The following is an 18,027-nucleotide window of genomic DNA, read 5'->3' as shown; positions in this document are numbered from 1 at the left end:
TAGAATCACTAATTCCAGATTCAGTTCAATTGCATCTTCCTAAATATATATGTTTTGCCTCCTCTTGTCTTTTTCTATTTTAAGTTGTCCTTGACGGAATTATTAGCCTACGCCCATGAATATAGATGAAAAGTGTGCATGAACTAAAGTCACTTTCAGAAGTTTAGTGGATATAGCCACTGCCTGAATATCATTTATCCTTCATTTATCTGTGAAAGTTCCAGGTTAAGTGTTTTTGCAGTACTGAGAAATTGAGAAACATTTCAAAGATACACAAATACATACACATTATTCATGACAAATCAAAATTACTAAATTAAAGAGGTTTTCAATACATAATAGACTGAATGATTACCATGTAATATAAAATAATTATATGCTTGTGTTCTCTGCAAGAGAGAAAATTTTACTAAAGTACATGGTAGAAATATATTCTTAATAAAATGCCAATAATGGAGGCTCACACTCAAATGTCTATACCATCTAAGGAATACTGGTAAGGTGCTCAAAATATCAGATAATGCAAAATGATAAAGTTTTTACTGACTAAATGCCAAACAAGAGAATATACCAGACATGAAACTAGGTAAATTATATAGATGATGTGCATGCTAAGTTGCTTCAGTCATGTCCAGCTCTTTGTGACCCTATAGACCATAGCCCACCAGGCTCCTCTGTCCATGGGATTCTCCAGGCAAGAATACTAGAGTGAGTTGCCATTCCCTTCTCCAGGGGATCTTCCCAACCCAGGGATCAAACCCACAACTCTTATATCTCCTGCATTGACAGGTGGATTCTTTACCTTAACACCATCTGGGAAGCCCGTATAGGTGATTACCTCTTTTTATTTTAAGAACTTAAGAAATAGGTTCTCTTTGCTTAACAGATGAGGAAATTGGGTCTCAGAGAAGTTGGACAACACATAGCTAGTAAGAAGAATGTCTGAAATTAGTACCTACTCCACTAGAATATGGTACCTACCTGTGCTTTCCCATTTAGCCTAGGGGTATATTTTTGCTTCTGTTTAAATAAGAATAGAACTGAAATTCTTTGGAATTCACAAATTGGATCCCGAATAATGGAACCCAATTGTCAGACATAAAAGTGCCCTACAGTATCTACTTCATCTCCTGTGCATTGGGATAGAAGCAACCAATCAAAATGTGGCTAATCCAAATTGAGATGGGTTGCAGTTATAAAATACACACTGGATTTTAAAGGCTGAGTCTGAAAATAAGAATATAAAATACTTCATTATTATCTTACATAGCTTTTGTGTTAAAATGATAATACTTGGGGCATATTGAGTTAATTCAGGGTTCCCCTTGTAGTTCAGTCGGTAAAGACTCTGCCTGCAATGCAGGAGATCCAGGTTCAATTCCTGGGTTGGGAAGATCCCCTGGAGAAGGAAATGGCACAATATATTCTAAAAATTAACTTTGTTTTTTATAAACATAACTTCTAGCATATATAAATTACATAAGTAGCTTACATTAGTGGCTTGCATTATACTTCCGTTAAAAGTTCATGATATTGCTGAATTATCTTGCACCAACTTTCGTGAAGACTAATAAAAAGCAGTTTGGCTTTTAAGAAATTTGTCCAGGACACTCCCCCAAATATGTTTAAACACATATATACACAACAATGTATATATACTTTCTACTGGTACTTTATTATATCTAACCTAATATTAGGTGGTTTTTGAGATGCTTTTCCTATTCTCCCCTACCACAATGAGATATTCTTAAGAGCAGAGTCTCAATTTCTATTTATCAAAAAATTTAATAGAATATCTCCAATAGCATCAGGATATACAAAGAACTTTAGTGATATTAACATGAACCCTTAATTTTATAATTAATGTATAATCTATACCACTTTGTATATACATTAAAATTTTCCTTTTGGAAGCCTTTTCATTTTTATTTAAGAAGATTCATTCCAGATTTCATAGGTTTAAGAATTAAAATTCCCAATGAGATTAGTTTGTTCCTCTGATATCCCACTTAGTAGTTGTTCATTGAAGTTTAAAGTGGTTCTACATAAAACTTCTGCTCTCTCGTTACTTGGATGCTGTAAGATTACTTTTTATTATGATCAAAAATTTACTATTTAAAACGTCAGATCTGGACAAGAGCTTGTATAGCTGCCATCATATCTCCTATAGAGAAAGAACGTGAAGCTTTTCTCAAGAAGTAGATTATTCTGAGGTATCTGAAATGCTTTTACATTGAATTATTGTTAGTATCTGGGGTTCCCTGATGGCTCAGCTGGTAAAGAATCCACTTGCAGTGTGGGAGATCTGCATTCGATCCCTGGTTTGGGAAGATCCCATGGAGAAGGGAAAGGCTACCCACTCTAGTATTCTGGCCTGGAGAATTCTATGGACTGTATAGTCCATGGGGTTGCAGAGAGCTGGACACAACTGAGTGACTTTCACTTTCACTTGTTAGTATATATATCCCTCAACACAATCTTGAAATGTTTGTTTTCCTCTGTACCATTCCATACAGTGCTGGAAACTTCAAGCAAACATCCCGACTTAACTATGTGTCAGTGGGGAAACATTTATCTAGAAACACACTCTTAATCAAATTAAAACACTCCCTTTGAAATGAATGAGGAAGTCAAGACAGAAATGGCACTGTTCTCCATTCCACCCACCATGTTAAGTCAGCACAAATAAATCAGTTCTTTCCTCTTAAAGCACTTTTGTTTCTTACTTACAATATATAATTTATATACAAAAGGAATGGCATTTTTATTTTCTTCTCCAAACTCGTGGTTTAAATATTAATATATATCATGTTATCAATTGATAAAATGTGTTCTTTTGTTTTCTTTTTTTTATAAACATTCTTTTTATTTTATTTTTTTAATTTATTTATTTTAGTGGGAGGTTAATTACTTTACAATATTGTAGTGGTTTTTGCCATACATTGATATGAATCAGCCATAGGTTACATGTGTTCCCCATCCTGAAACCCCCCCACCTCCCTCCCCATCTCATCCCTCTGGGTCATCCCAGTGCACCAGCCCTGAGCACCTATCTCATGCATTGAAACTGGACTGGGGATCTGTTTCACATATGATAATATACATGTTTCAATGCTATTCTCTCAAATCATCCCACCCTCGCCTTCTCCCACAGAGTCCAAAGACTGTTCTATACATCTGTGTCTCTTTTTCTGTCTCACGTATAGGGTTATCATTACCATTCTTTTGTTTTCTTAACACTATATACTGTATTTATCTTCATCTCATACCTCTAATACATTATAGGGATTAATGCTACTTACTATTTCCACTTCTTATAACACTGTCAATCTATGTATTATATTGGACATCTATCAAGTCAACATTTTAATCTAATTATTAAGAAAAATTACCCGAATATTTTTAGGTGAATGGATGGACATAGTCAATCATCTAAATGACTAAATATATAAATTCAACCATTCAAATGAATAAGTGAGTGAGTGTTAGTCGGTCAGTCATGTCTGACTCTTTGTGATTCCATGGACTATATAACCCACCAGGCTCCTCTGTCCATGGAATTCTCCAGGCAAGAATACTGGAGTGGGTTGCCATTCCCTTCAAATGAATAAAGTATTTGTCTAAAGAGAATAAAGTAAATAACATAACCACACTAACATCTAATTAAAATGGAATAAATCTGTTCTTGACATTCTTACATTTTATTAAGAGTGAATGATATTTATTTAGGACTGAAATTGAATCAAACTGAAAACAAAGGAGTCTTATTTTATTGATCTAAGAAGATACTGACTAAACTAAAAACTCAGGAATTGGTAAATACACCAAAGCTTGGAGAAAAAATTGGAAGACAAGTTCATGAGTAAAGGCTTGAAAGATAACATTTTAGATTCAAAAAGATTTTTCCTTATGAAAAGAATAATTTACTAGGTGTTTAGGTCACTTCTTTTCCATTTCCTTCCTTCCCACCTACGACCCTGTAAAAGCAGAAATGAAATAAATCAAAATGTACCTGTTGGAAGAGGCACTGTGAGTTCTTCTTTCATGGAGTGATGAGAAGATAGACAGTTCTTTGTAAGCACAATGTCATCCAGTGCAATATCACCATGGTGGCCCTTCCCAACTCGGCCTTCAAATTTGAGTTGGAAGTCCTCATCACCAGACAGGGCTAGTTCTTTCCGCTGCCAGAAATTGCCTTGTTCTACAGTGAGGTTAAGCAGGACCTTCGTTTGGTTTGAGACTAACACCTGGATCAAAGTGAGTGCTCCAATGCCATGTCCATACATGTGATAATGAAAAATTATCTGCAACCAAGAACAGAAATATTATAAATAATTAGTACAATTAATTTCATCTTATTTTCAATTATATCATGTTGTCCTTTCTTTTCTTAACAGATTCTGGAAGAAAAAATAGGTCTGTATGTTCTATTGCTTAGTGAATACTCTATCAATGAACAAAGTTAGTCCAGCCTTAAATCATATGCTGCAAAACATGGAATGTAGTACAATAAGGACCAAGCAGGAATTTAGTTGAAAAAATGAGCGGCATTTACTTCCTTTTTGTGACTTATAAAAGTAGGATTCCTCCACAAACTCTTAAAATCCACTGTCAAAGGGATAAAATTATCATTAAAAAGTGCTGTATTATATAGAAAGACTTCTCATGATTAAGAAATATCAGGTACTAAAGAAAATCATTTCCCATCTCATGAAATTTAAATCATTTTCTTCAAAACAGCAGAGTACTTGATTGCTTATTCCACCCCATTCTTATACTTGAAACACATTTTCAGTTCTACAAGGTCCTCAGGGCTCTACTATACATAGAAAAACCACCAGAATAGCAATTTCTAAATTTTACTTGAAATGTATTAGAAGAGTAGACTTGAGAGTTTTACCCCCAAGTAAAAATTCATATGAGTATTTCCAGGGATTAACATTTCAATGGTTCAAATATGTAGTTTACCAGATTTTTGGTGACTAAAACACTGATGGAGAAAGTCAGGGGAAATTCTAAAAAAAGAGAAGAGTATGAGTTAGGAACGGTAGGGACTCAGTGTTTTTAAGCTTTTGGCTTGTCATTTTTAGGAGTCAGGGAAACTAATGCTGGGTGATCTTCACGCAGGAAAATAACATTTTAGAAACACTGGTACTCATGGATATTATAGTCTAGAAAAGGGAAATGAATGTGTTTAAAGGGTAAAGAATGTGAGTAAACAATATACATAATGCGTACTTTCAAACAGCATCAAGAGGTAAGCTCTGTGAAGTCAATCTATGCAAATTTCCTAGCTGATGAATAATACCCAAACTTCAGCTATTACTCTATGATCCAAAAATGCTTATTCTCTTGATTAACCCATTAATGTAGGGAAACATGAACTCTATGACCACTGTGGCTTGTTCTGGGAGGACTGGTCAAACCTGAGTGGCACAAAGCGAGAAACAAAAAGTGTCTGACCAGAACTGACATATATACACGATTGATACCATGTATAAAATAGGTAACTAATGAGAACCTACTGCACAGCACAGGGAACTCTACCCAATGCTCTGTAGTGACCTACATAGGAAGAAAATTTAAAACAGGAGGGGATGTATGTATATGTAGAGCTGATTCCATGGGGCTCCCCTGGTGGCTCAGTGGTAAACAATCCACCTGCCAATTCAGGAGACAGGATTCGATCCCTGGGTCGTGAAGAATCCTCTGGAGAAGGAAATGACAATCCGCTCCAATATTTTTGCCTGAGAAATCTCATGAAGAGGAGCCATGGGGCTGCAAAAGAGTCTGACATGACTTAGCAACTAAATAACAACACAGCTGATTCACTTTGCTGTACAGCAGAAAACTAACACAACATTGTAAAGCAACTATATTCTATTAAAAATTAATTTTAAAAAACGGTCTGAGACCAGTCTCTTGAGCAGTGTCAATAAGCAAGAAAGGAAACTGTCCAACAGGCAATAGCACACGTCTGTCTGGAGCCCCTGAGGTCCTACACACGGGCTTCCCAGCATTCTGCCTTGTTTTGTCTTATTAAAGAGAAAGCATAAAGTATATGTTTTATGTCACAGTAAATACCTCTGTATCTTCTTGAGGCCATTTTCTGAATGATAACATCGGGTTAACAAGCGAACAAACATCTAAACACAAACACTCCATTTCTACAGAGAATACCTGATGACAATGTAACCTAATCACAGGGCAACATGAGCAAATAAAAATCTGTCAAGTACTGAATTCTTTTAAGGAGGCATCTTCACCAGAAATTTCAGTTACTCAGAGGTTTGCTCTCTACACTCATCAATCTATGTCTGCATATTTCTCTGTATTGCACTCATCCCTCAGAAGGGAGAAAAATCTCCAGTTTGATTTTTTTCTGCTTGAAGGTATTCCACAAGGTCAAGTGACAGAAAGGATTTTCATGAAAATTTGGAAGGTCATTTCTGCTCACCTGATAAACAAAGTTTTTATATCTGAGAGTCCCAATCATTTTCAGCAGGACTTTTCCTTACTTCTTTGTATTCAATCTATATCATAAATATTCATAAAATGAACCATTCATCATTAATTTTTTGACATTTCTCCTAGGCATATTTCATTATTCTCACACAGATGTTTAAAACAGTGGGAACTATAGTTCTGGGACCAGGCAAAAATAGAGATGAATGAAATCTTTAGTTACTACATTATGAAAAAAAAAATCTATTGAACATTCTTAGAGGAAGTCTAAATAGAAAAGCTAACAAAGAAGTCTTCTTTCGGTTGTCTTCCAAATTACTCGATACTTTCTTGAAAATAAAACCCCAGAACACTGGATTTTATATATGCTGTGTCTATATCTATAAATCTGTATATTCATAGATATTCTGAAATGAGAAAATCAGTTCTAGTCTTGGAAAGTTAATTAAAAATTAAACACAAAGTATTTAAAATTTCAGTTCGACTTCTTTGCTTTTCTAAAACTCAATGTTTGCCAAACTAATTAAAGTTTAATTGTGTGTTTTTTCATTACATCTATTCTGGACTGCTGAGTTATGTCTCTCAAACTTTGATCGTGTCACTCTCTTGCAGAAAATCTATCAAATGTGCCTAAAGAGAGAAGAGAGATATTACTCTGAGTGTTAAACTATGAAATCAACTTAAGCTGAGACAGAAAACCTCCTAAGACAAGCTAAAGGCTTAACATGACTGGGCCAGGACAGTGGTAGGATGTGTAGGCTGGTCAGTATAAAACAGAGGAACAAACACCTGTAGTAAATACAGGTTCAGCTGGAGAGCCCATGAGCAAAGATTTAACATGTCTCCTTCTGGAATTAGGGCTCTCTGTGTTGTGGAGACAGATATACAAGAATATGACAATCTGAAGATAATAAAGATTTAAATCACGCCTCCCAGTTTGATTCTTTGATCAGCTAGCAACTTTCTGGATATAATTTGTTTTCTTTTCAGTGTTCCGACATTGAGGAATACACCAGTTTGAAAACATGTGTTCAGAACTTATGGAGACTGTATTTTTTGTCATAAATATAAAGGGCACATTTATTTACATATTAAGTTCTTATAAAAAGATGCCATGAAGTTATTCCTAAGTGCTTAATTTATATGTAAAGCTAAATTTAGCTCCTAGCTTAGCTGGCTCAAATCCCTTGGGGAATAAAAACAGACAATCACACAAATAATAAAGGAAAGGGAAGGACCTTGCAAATGCATAGTCATCATATGAAGATCCAAACAACTCTACTTATACTTTTAACACTCTATAAACATTTTCTTCAAATTTCCACAGGATAATGGCCAAACCATTTTTTCCTAATCTAGAAATTCTACCTTTTAAAGGGTCAACTTCAGTCTTTAACTTTCTGTGAAGATGTCCAACCATTTTATCATGGTGTCAACTATGACTAATATTGGTTCTTGGAAATATTTAACTATACGCTATTTCTTACTGTTTAATTCTCTTCCTTATGGTGAAATTCCCATAATTCCAATGAGTGCCAAGTTTCCTGAGTGGACACAACTGATATTTTACCTGCAATGCAGAAGACCCATGTTCAATCCCTGGGTTGGGAAGACCCCCTGGAGAAGGAAATGGCAACCCAATCCAGTATTCTTGCCTGGAGAATTCCATGGACAGAGGAGTCTGATGGGTTACAATCCACAGGATTGCAAAGAATCGGACACAACTGAGTGACTAACACTTTCTTTCACTTTCACCCATAGTTATGGATAATAACCATGACATTTTTCCAATGGATTCCAAGATTCCTTGTCTATGGAACTTATCCATAGGATAAATTCTTCCAACAGTGCTAACAAACCTTCCCTTTCATCTTCACTTTCTGCCTCTCAAAAAATTCCAAGTTGAGTCCATTCAAACTCACTTTTTGGTCTGGTTCTGGCCATTCTGTTTTCTGTTTTTGACTCTATCAGAAGTTGCTCATAATAATTCTGTTTAAATTTTTTCTCCATACCTTACAGTTTTTGCTTCTCCTGCTTATGACTGGACTTGAAATTCGGGCTGCCCTCATGGGCTGCTGAGAGAACAAGCTCTTTATAAAGATGTAATGGCCAGATGAATTTCCCAAGGTGTGATCAGCCGCTGGCTCTGTGCCTGTAGCAGGGACACTGCTCGCCTTCAGATTCCAGTCAAAGTCATCATCCTGCTCCTGCTCCCAGGAACAAAGATCAAACTCAAAATCACAGCGCCCACTGGAGGCACCTGGAAAACATTTTCCAATTTATGGTGGAGAGAAAAAGGAAATTAGCAGATAAAGCATGCAATCCAAAATCACATTTTATAAAGCACTCTCATGTCTCAGGGCCTTTGAACTTGCTCCTCTCTGCCAGGATTCTTTCCCAAATGTCCATATGACCTGTCCACTCATTTCTATCAGATCTGTATTTGAATATCACCTTGTCAGTGGATCCTTATTTATTGGTGTATCTAAAATCTCCTATACTCAACTCTCTCCTGCTTCACTTGTTTATTTTTATTGTTGGCACTTTCCTAATATATCATATTCTTACCTATTTATTTTATTTTTTTGGTCTTCCCTCACTCTTCACTCACCAGAATGCATGTTTCACTAAGAAGAGAATTTGTTCAGTTTTGTTCATTGTTATTTTCCCAGTACCTGGCAAAAAAACTGCTTAATTTGCTGAATAAATAAATTAAATTTAAAAAAAGAAAAAACAAAAAATATAGTAATCTTATGTAAGCGTTTATATACAGAATGAATAAACAACAAGGTCCTATTGTATAGCATGAGGATTATATTCAATATTGTATGATAAACCATAATGGCAAAGAATATAAAAAATAATGTGTATATATACGTATAAACTGAATCACTTTGCTTTAGAGCAGTAATTAACACAACATTGTAAATCAACTACACTTTGGTTAAAAAATACCAAAAAAATTACAGTAATCCTGCCACATCATGCAATATTCAAAACTTAACAATATTATCCTGACAGTAACATTAAAATAGAATATTTTAGTTTGTTACACACAGATATGTAACAAACTAATGACTTACATAAGTTTATTTCTTCACCAATCTGGTCCCAGGGTCAAAATCCATGGGAAAAGGTTAGTATTACACACATTTTCTCCTCCAAACCCCTATTTGATCAAAGTAACTTATTTCTTCTCTGTTCTCCTCTTTGCTTCTCAGCTCTTGGTAGGGAATTTAGGAAGTTCATTATTTTTCAACACAGTTTGACATGGGAAATGCTGCCTGAAGCAAAAATTACTAATCATCATAATCATTTTTTTAATGTATCCTCATTTTAGAGATAATAAAATTGTGAAATGAAACAGTAAGGTTAAAACTGCAATGATTTATTATAATAAGCCATAGAACCTAAATCTGTTATTTAATACCAACTATCTCTCAGTTATTCTAAAAATACTTATTAAAATTGCTTAAGTTTTTCTTTCATTTCCAGAATAGTAAAAATTACTGAGTACAACTATGCCCTTATTGCTTTTCTGCTGGCCAAATCTATGCATCTCTGACAGTTGTTGTTGTTCAGTCCCTCTCATGTCCAACTCTCCATGACCCCATGGACTACAACACTCCAGGCTTGATTTCTTTTTTCTTCTTTTTCAAAATAAGGCTATCCTTTTTCTTCTTCTTCTTTTTTTTTTTGCCCCTTTTTTCTGGTTGCCCTAGAGTCTAAATTATACATTTGCAACTAATCCAAGACAACTTTTAAATAACACTATACCACAAACAACAGTTAGAACTGGATATGGAACAACAGACTGGTTCCAAATAGGAAAAGGAGTACGTCAAGGCTGTATATTGTCACCCTGCTTATTTAACTTATATGCAGAGTACATCATGAGAAATGCTGGGCTGGAAGAAACACAAGTTGGAATCAAGATTGCCAGGAGAAATATCAATAACCTCAGATATGCAGATGACACCACCCTTATGGCAGAAAGTGAAGAGGAACTAAAGAGCCTCTTGATGGAAGTAAAAGAGGAGAGTGAAAAAGTTGGCTTAGAGCTCAACATTCAGAAAACTAAGATCATGGCATCTGGTCCCATCACTTCATGGGAAATAGATGGGGAAACAGTGGAAACAGTGGCTGACTTTATTTTTGGGGGCTCCAAAATCACTGCAGATGGTGATTGCAGCCATGAAATTAAAAGACACTTACTCCTTGGAAGGAAAGTTATGACCAACCTAGATAGTATATTAAAAAGCAGAGACATTACTTTGCCAAGAAAGGTCCGTCTAGTCAAGGCTATGGTTTTTCCAGTAGTCATGTTTGGATGTGAGAGTTGGACTGCGAAGAAAGCTGAGCAACGAAGAATTGATGCTTTTGAACTATGGTGTTGGAGAAGACTCTTGAGAATCCCTTGGACTGCAAGGAGATCCAACCAGTCCATCCTAAAGGAGATCAGTCCTGGGTGTTCATTGGAAGGACTGATGTTGAAGCTGAAACTCCAATACTTTGGCCACCTCATGTGAAGAGTTGACTCATTGGAAAAGACCCTGATGCTAGGAAGGATTAGGGGCAGGAGGAGAAGGGGACGACAGAGGATGAGATGGTTGGATGGCATCACCGACTTGGTGGACATGAGTTTGGGTAAACTCCAGGAATTGGTGATGGACAGGGAGGCCTGCGTGCTGCAATTCATGGGGTCGCAAAGAGTCAGACACAACTGAGTGCCTGAACTGAACTGAACTGAAGTGAAAGTTGCTCAGTCATGTCTGACTCTTTGCAACACCATGGACTATACAGTCCATAGAAGTCTCCAGACCAGAATACTACCTTTCCCTTTGCCAGGGGATCTTTCCAACTCAGGGATTGAACCCAGGTCTCCCACATTGCAGGCAGATTCTTTACCAGCTGAGACACAAGGAAAGTTCAAGAATACTGGAGTGGGTAGCCTATCCCTTCTCCAGGGAATCCTCCTGACCTAGGAATCGAACCAGGTCTCCTGCATTGCAGGCAGATTATTTACCAACTGAGCTATCAGGGAAGCCCTACAGATGCAAGAAGAGTTGCTCATTTTTCAGTCTGTTCAGACTTTTACTTGTAATTAAGACAATAGGTTGCTGGCAATTTCTGAGCTCCTCACATATAGAACCAGATAGTGGAAATTACGCAAACACATTTTTACAGTTCTGCTACTAAATAATAAAGAAGGCTGACACTGAAGAACTGATGCTTTTGAACTGTGGTGCCGGAGAAGACTCTTGAGAGTCCTCAAGAGAGGACAGCAAGGAGATCAAACCAGTCAATTCTAAAGGAAATCAACCCTGAATACTCATTGGAAGGACTGATGCTGAAGCTGAAGCTCTAATACTTTGGTCATCTGATGTGAAGATCTGACTTGTTGGAAAAGACCCTGATGGTGCGAAAAACTGAAGGCAGGAGAAGAAGGAGATGACAGATGGTTGGATGGCATCACCGACTCAATGGACATGAGTTTGAGCAAACTCCAGGAGACAATGAAGGAAAGGGAAGCCTGATGTGCTGTGGTCCATGGGGTCGCAAGAGTCGGACGCAACTGAGCAACTGAACAACAACAATACAATAGGTTGCCAGCAATTTCTGACCTCCTCACATACAGAACCAAATACTGGGAATACACAAAAGCCTTTTTACAATTCTTCCGGGTAATGATAACACTGATAATGTTAGTAAAGATGTTATAAAACTGAGAACGTATTAGTAAGGGCAATATCTTATAAACATATGTTTAGGACACTTTTCAATTAAAGTAAATTCACATGCTGTAGCATAAAACCAATGAGTGATTAATTGGACAATAAGAAAATGTACTGTTTAGAATTACTTGTCAACAGTAATTCTTCATTAAGTCCTATGTGAATATTACAAGGTGAAAGCGAAAATCTGTAAAATCATAATTATATGTAAGCTGATGTTCAAAACTAAAAATACTTGAGAAGAAGGTAAGTTGCAACATGTTAAGGTATATTAAACAAAGATTTTTCTCTTAAAGACAGCACATTTGAACAACTGCTCAAATCAATTTAGGTGATTTTATCAAAATGAGAGGAATGATTCAGCTGCCAAAACTCTCAGGAAAGAGGAGGACAGGTAAATATTCTGGCAGAAGTCACTGAAATTCCTGGATGAACAATCTATTTTATTACATAGGACTCTTTAAGAACTTCAAAACTGTGTTTTTTCAGGGAATTCCCTCACAGTCCTTTGGTTAGGGCTCAGCACTTTCATTGCTGGGGCCAGAGTTCAATCCTGGTCAAGGAACAAGATCCCACAAGCCACACAGCAGAGCCAAAAAAATAAAACATATCTTTAAAATTTTTTTTTTAATTTATGGAGGTATTCTTACTGTTAACACAGGTCAGATAAAAGTTTTAGTTCAGTGTCGGCTGGTCCCGACAGTTCAGAATACTAAAGTTCTCCCAGGTATTCTCTCAAAGGACTAGGAAGTAAATCTCACTAAAATAATAATGAATCCCAACTCATTATCTTATTTATAATCTGAACTCTTGTCTTGGTTAAGAATATAAATGAAGTAACTAATTTAGTTGCCCTTACATTAGAAAATTTAGCAACCCATGAGGACCAGATTTCCATATGGACCAGCATCGAAAAAGGCCACTTGTATAAGGAAATGATGTGCATTGGTAAAAAGCAGATTTGTCTTAAAAAAAAAAAACATACAAATAAACTACTGCTACATGAATCTCTATAATGTATATCATATTTCTGGTTTTGATATTTACTATAGGTTTGAAGATATGTTTCCTTGGAAAGTTTAATTCTAAAATGTCGGTGGAGAAAACACAAGTAGGCCTAAAAGCTGTTTGAATTTCACATCACTGTGGTAAGGAAGAGCAACTTATCCTTTCATTTTCTACTATTTCCCATCGGTGCCAGGTGAGACAAGCAACAAATAGTCTTCTGTGCAGATGCCAATTCCTGGCATTTAATGGAGCAATTAATGCCAGTGCCAGACAGGTGTGCCCTCAGGAGGAAAATGATCACATTTGTCTACAGCTATGTCATCCATCAAACCAGTTTTACCTTTCATAATGCTATTATTTTTCCATGGATCAATATCCTTATAAGCATAAAACATCAGTTTCATTTAAAATGCTCATAGTTTTGAAAGAACATGCCTTGTAAGATCTTATCATCAAATCTCTAAAATTAAAATAGCATTATATTCATTTGTCCCTTTCATATACATTTTAATTAATTTTAAATTGAAGTATAGTTGCTGTACAATACGTTACAGGTGTACAATATAGTGATTCAAAAATTTCAAAGGTTATACTCCATTTACAGTTATCATAAAATATTGGCTATTTTCCATGTGTTGCATAATATATCCATGGAGCTCATATTAGACCTAATAGTTTGTACTTCTTAATCCCTAACCCATATATTACCTATATTACCTCTCTCCTCCTGCCTCCTCTCCCTACTGGTAACAACTAGTCTGTTCTCTGAATCTTTGGGTCTGCTTCTTTTTTGTATTAGTCACTAACTTGTTGTATTTTTTAGAATTCACATGTAAGTTGTATCATAGAGATTTGTCTTTCTCTGACTTATTTCATTTAGCATAATGCCCACCAAGTCCATCCATATTGTTGCAAATGGCAAAATCTCATTCTTTTTGTGGCTGAGTAGTATTACAATGTATGTATGTGTATACACACACTCACACTCACACACATACACACATCTTCTTCACCCATTCATCTGTTGATGGAGACTCAGGTTGCTTCCATATCTTGGCAATTGTAAATAATGCTGCTATGAATATTGGGGTGGATGTATCCTTTTGAATTAGTATTTATTGAGCACATTCTATCAATAAAGCACATTTAAGAAAATGGGAAACAGCCTGGAAACAGGGCTCCATTGTATTAATCAGAACATAACATCAGGGCCTGAGTATTTTCCTTATACATATTATTACACTTAATTCCCACATCTCTGTATAATAGTTATTATGCTTATTTTGGTCAAAGAGAAAGCTAGAGTTCAGAGTTAAAAGTACTTTGCTTAGTATTATCCAGTAAGTAGCAGAACTATGAGTTTAAGAATGATATGACACAACCCCTGAACCAGTATTTCCCATTATAATGAGGTATACAGTGGCTGGGAGAAGGGGCTTAAAAAAAAATACAAATAATGCAGGGTAAGAAAACACATATGTCTATAAGGAAATGCTCTAGGAGATTTCTTCTCTAGGGTAGGGAGCTACATGAAGATGGCAGTCATCCAGTTTGGCTTGATTCTTCTTGAGGTGGCAAGACATCGTTCATCACTTCTTTAATTCTTTCTGTTCATCTGAATTATGAATGTCCAATGGATATCAATTTGCTGCGCAAAGAATATGTTCACAGTTGCCAAGAGACAGAATACGATCAATCTTATAAATTATATCCCTTACTGAGAGATTTCAAAATACACTAGCATATTAAAAGCTTCACGAATTCCCACAATATAGAAATTATCTTTATACAATGAAGTATATTCCCAACTTATTTGACTAAGGAACCTTTTTACTTGCTTATTTATGAACTATTAACAACTTTAGAATACTACACTGCTGATAAGGCACACAGCAAGGTTCACAAATCCTAATTAAAAATAAACCAGCTAGAAAAATGGTACAGATGAACCTGTTTACAAAGCAGAAATAGAGATACAGATGTAGAGAACAAAAATATGGACACCAACGGAGGAAAAGGTGGGTGGGATGAGTTGAGATTGACACTACTATATATAAAACAGATAACTAATGAGAACCAACTGCATAGCACAGGGAACTCTATTCAATGCTCTGTGGTGACCTAAATGGGAAGGAAATCCAACAAAGGGGATATATGTATATATACAGCTGATTTGCTTTGCTGATGACACCACCCTTATGGCAGAAAGTGAAGAAGAATTAAAGAGCCTCTTGATGAAAGAGAAAGAAGAGAGTGAAGACGTTGGCTTAAAACTCAACATTCAGAAAACTAAGATCACGGCATCCAGTCCCATCACTTCATGGCAAATAGATGGGGGAACGGAGGAAACAGTGACAGACTTTAAGTTTTGGGGCTCCAAAATCACTGCAGATGGTGACTGCAGCCATGAAATTAAAAGACATTTGCTCCTTGGAGGAAAAGCTATGACCAACCTAGACAGAAAGCAGAGACATTATTTTGCCAACAAAGGTCCGTCTAGTCAAAGCTATGGTTTTTCCAGTAGTCACGTATGGATGTGAGAGCTGGACTACAAAGAAAGCTGAGCACCGAAGAAGTAATGCTTTTGAACGGTGGTATTGGAGATTATTGAGAGTCCCTTGGACTGCAAGGAGATCCAACAAGTCCATCCTAAAGGAAATCAGTCCTGAATATTCATTGGAAGGACTGATGCTGAAGCTGAAACTCCAATACTTTGGCCACCTGATGCAAAGAGCTGACTCACTGGAAAAGACCCAGATGCTGGGAAGGATTGAAGGCAGGAGGAGAAGAGGACGACAGAGGATCAGATGGTTGGATGGCATCACTGACTCGATGCATGTGAGTTTGAGTAAACTCTGGGAGTTGGTGATGGATAGGGAAGCCTGGCTTGCTGCAGTCCATGGGGTTGCAAAGACTCAGACACAACTGAGTGACTGAACTGAACTGATAAAGCAGCTATACTGTAACAAAAATTTTTTAAATCTAGCAAAGAGCAAACTTAAAGAAGTTAGTTACCACCAGTTCTGAGTGGGGCACTTTCTTTGAGGAATTGTATTTGTTTCTTAGGACAGCTGTAACAAAGTACAACAGAAGGGGTTGTTTTAAACAACAGAAATTGACTCTCTTTCAGTTGCTCAGGTTAAAGATCTGAAATCAAGGTGTGGGCAGCACCATGCCCTCCCTATTAGCTCTAAGGGTGTATCCTTTCTTACATCTTCGTAAGTATCCAGGTAGTTACTGGCAATCTGAGCATGCCTTGTCCTGTCCACACCACTCCACTCACATGGCATTCACCCTGTGTGTTATCACATCATCTTCCCTCTGGGCATCTCTGTTCCTATTTCTCTCTTCTTATAGGGCCACCAATCACAGGGTTTGAGCCCACCTAATCCAGTATGCTGCTGCTGCTAAGTCGCTTCAGTCATGTCCAACCCTGTGAGACCCCATAGATGGCAGCCCACCAGGCTCCCCCATCCCTGGGATTCTCCAGGCAAGAACACTGGAGTGGGTTGCCATTTCCTTCTCCAATGCACGAAAGTGAAAAGTGAAAGTGAAGCCAAGCCGCTCAGTCGTGTCTGACTCTAAGCAACCCCACGGACTGCAGCCTACTGGGCTCCTCCGTCCATGGGATTTTCCAGGCAAGAGTACCGGAATACTTCATTTTAATTCGCTGCATCTGCATAGACTCTGTTTCCACATAAGGTCGCATTCATAGGTTCTAGTTGGAATTTAACGGGAAACACTATAGAACATAATACTGAAATGTTGACAGGTTTTAAAGCATATAACCATATCATTGGAAAATAATCACAAATTGCTAAGATAGAAGATCTTAAAAGTTCTCCTCACACACACATACAAAATGAGTAACTATTTATGGGATTGGATATTAACTAGACTTAATGTGGTGATCATTTTGCAATATATACTTTATACTGAATCATTATGTTGGACACCTGAAACATAATATTATATGCTAATTATTATTCAATAAAAAGAAAATATAATTTGACGTTTCCATATTTCATTTCATGTCCTACCATATTAAGCAGAATCACAAAGAGTACAAATAATAATATCAGTAATGGATATTCCTGACATGATCTTGATTTTACTGGGAATATTTCCATTGTTTCCTTCTTTAATTTGATAGACCATTTTTAACTTGTTAAAGTAACGTCATTCTGGATATATTATAAGAAATGGTTGTTAAATTTCAGAAAATATTATCAGCACCTATCAGTTTACTGTGACAGTTTTTAGTGACTTGGTTACATTAACAGTCTGTTACATTAAAACATTTTTAAAATGTAAGATTCTCATCTCAAATGTATGACTGTTACATTACTGAATTTAGTTTGCTGGTCTTTTAAGTTTTGCACATTTATATTCACAAGGAGGTTTAACTTTCGTTTTCCTTTCTAATTTCTGAAGTCTTCACTAACAATGATATATTAGCTTCATAAAATAAATTCTATCATTTCATGTGGTTGGAATAGTTTCTTTGGGCATTATCAGTTCATTAAAAACTGACAGAACTCAGCAGTAACTATCGCAGGAGACAAAATTGGAGGACATTTGTTGATAACTTTATTTGATAGTTAATGGTCTATTCAGGTTTTCTGCTTCATTAGTTTGATTTTGGTCATTTTTCTGTGAAAAAACTAACCATTTCATTGACATTTTCAAACTAGCACAGTTATTAGTTTCCATATGCTTATTAATTTCCCCTAAGTAAACCTACATTTGTATGTGTTTTTATTCCTTTTTTAGAATTAAAAAATTGGTGTTTTGTCTACTTTTAAAAATTACATATTCT

General features: G+C 36.3%; 1 protein-coding gene across 3 annotated transcripts in view; it reads right to left on the bottom strand.

The window, feature by feature from the left end:
* Window positions 1-18,027, bottom strand: part of MALRD1 (MAM and LDL receptor class A domain containing 1) — a 764,811-nt gene that overhangs the window by 333,390 nt on the left and 413,394 nt on the right. For all 3 annotated transcript variants that reach the window (XM_081558804.1, XM_081558803.1, XM_081558805.1), the window contains 2 exons: window positions 8,478-8,725; window positions 4,013-4,304 (listed from right to left, as the gene is read on the bottom strand). In XM_081558804.1, coding sequence (XP_081414930.1) covers window positions 4,013-4,304; window positions 8,478-8,725 — 540 coding nt within the window. The remainder of the gene's footprint in view (window positions 1-4,012; window positions 4,305-8,477; window positions 8,726-18,027) is intronic.

The sequence above is a fragment of the Giraffa tippelskirchi genome, chromosome 13 (genome assembly GCF_054371585.1).
Source record: "Giraffa tippelskirchi isolate mGirTip1 chromosome 13, T2T-mGirTip1v1.2.pri, whole genome shotgun sequence".
In the NCBI taxonomy this organism is placed as follows: Eukaryota; Metazoa; Chordata; class Mammalia; order Artiodactyla; family Giraffidae; genus Giraffa; species Giraffa tippelskirchi.
The sequence above is the reverse complement of the archived record's forward strand: the minus strand, read 5'-3'. Positions and strand labels throughout refer to the sequence as shown.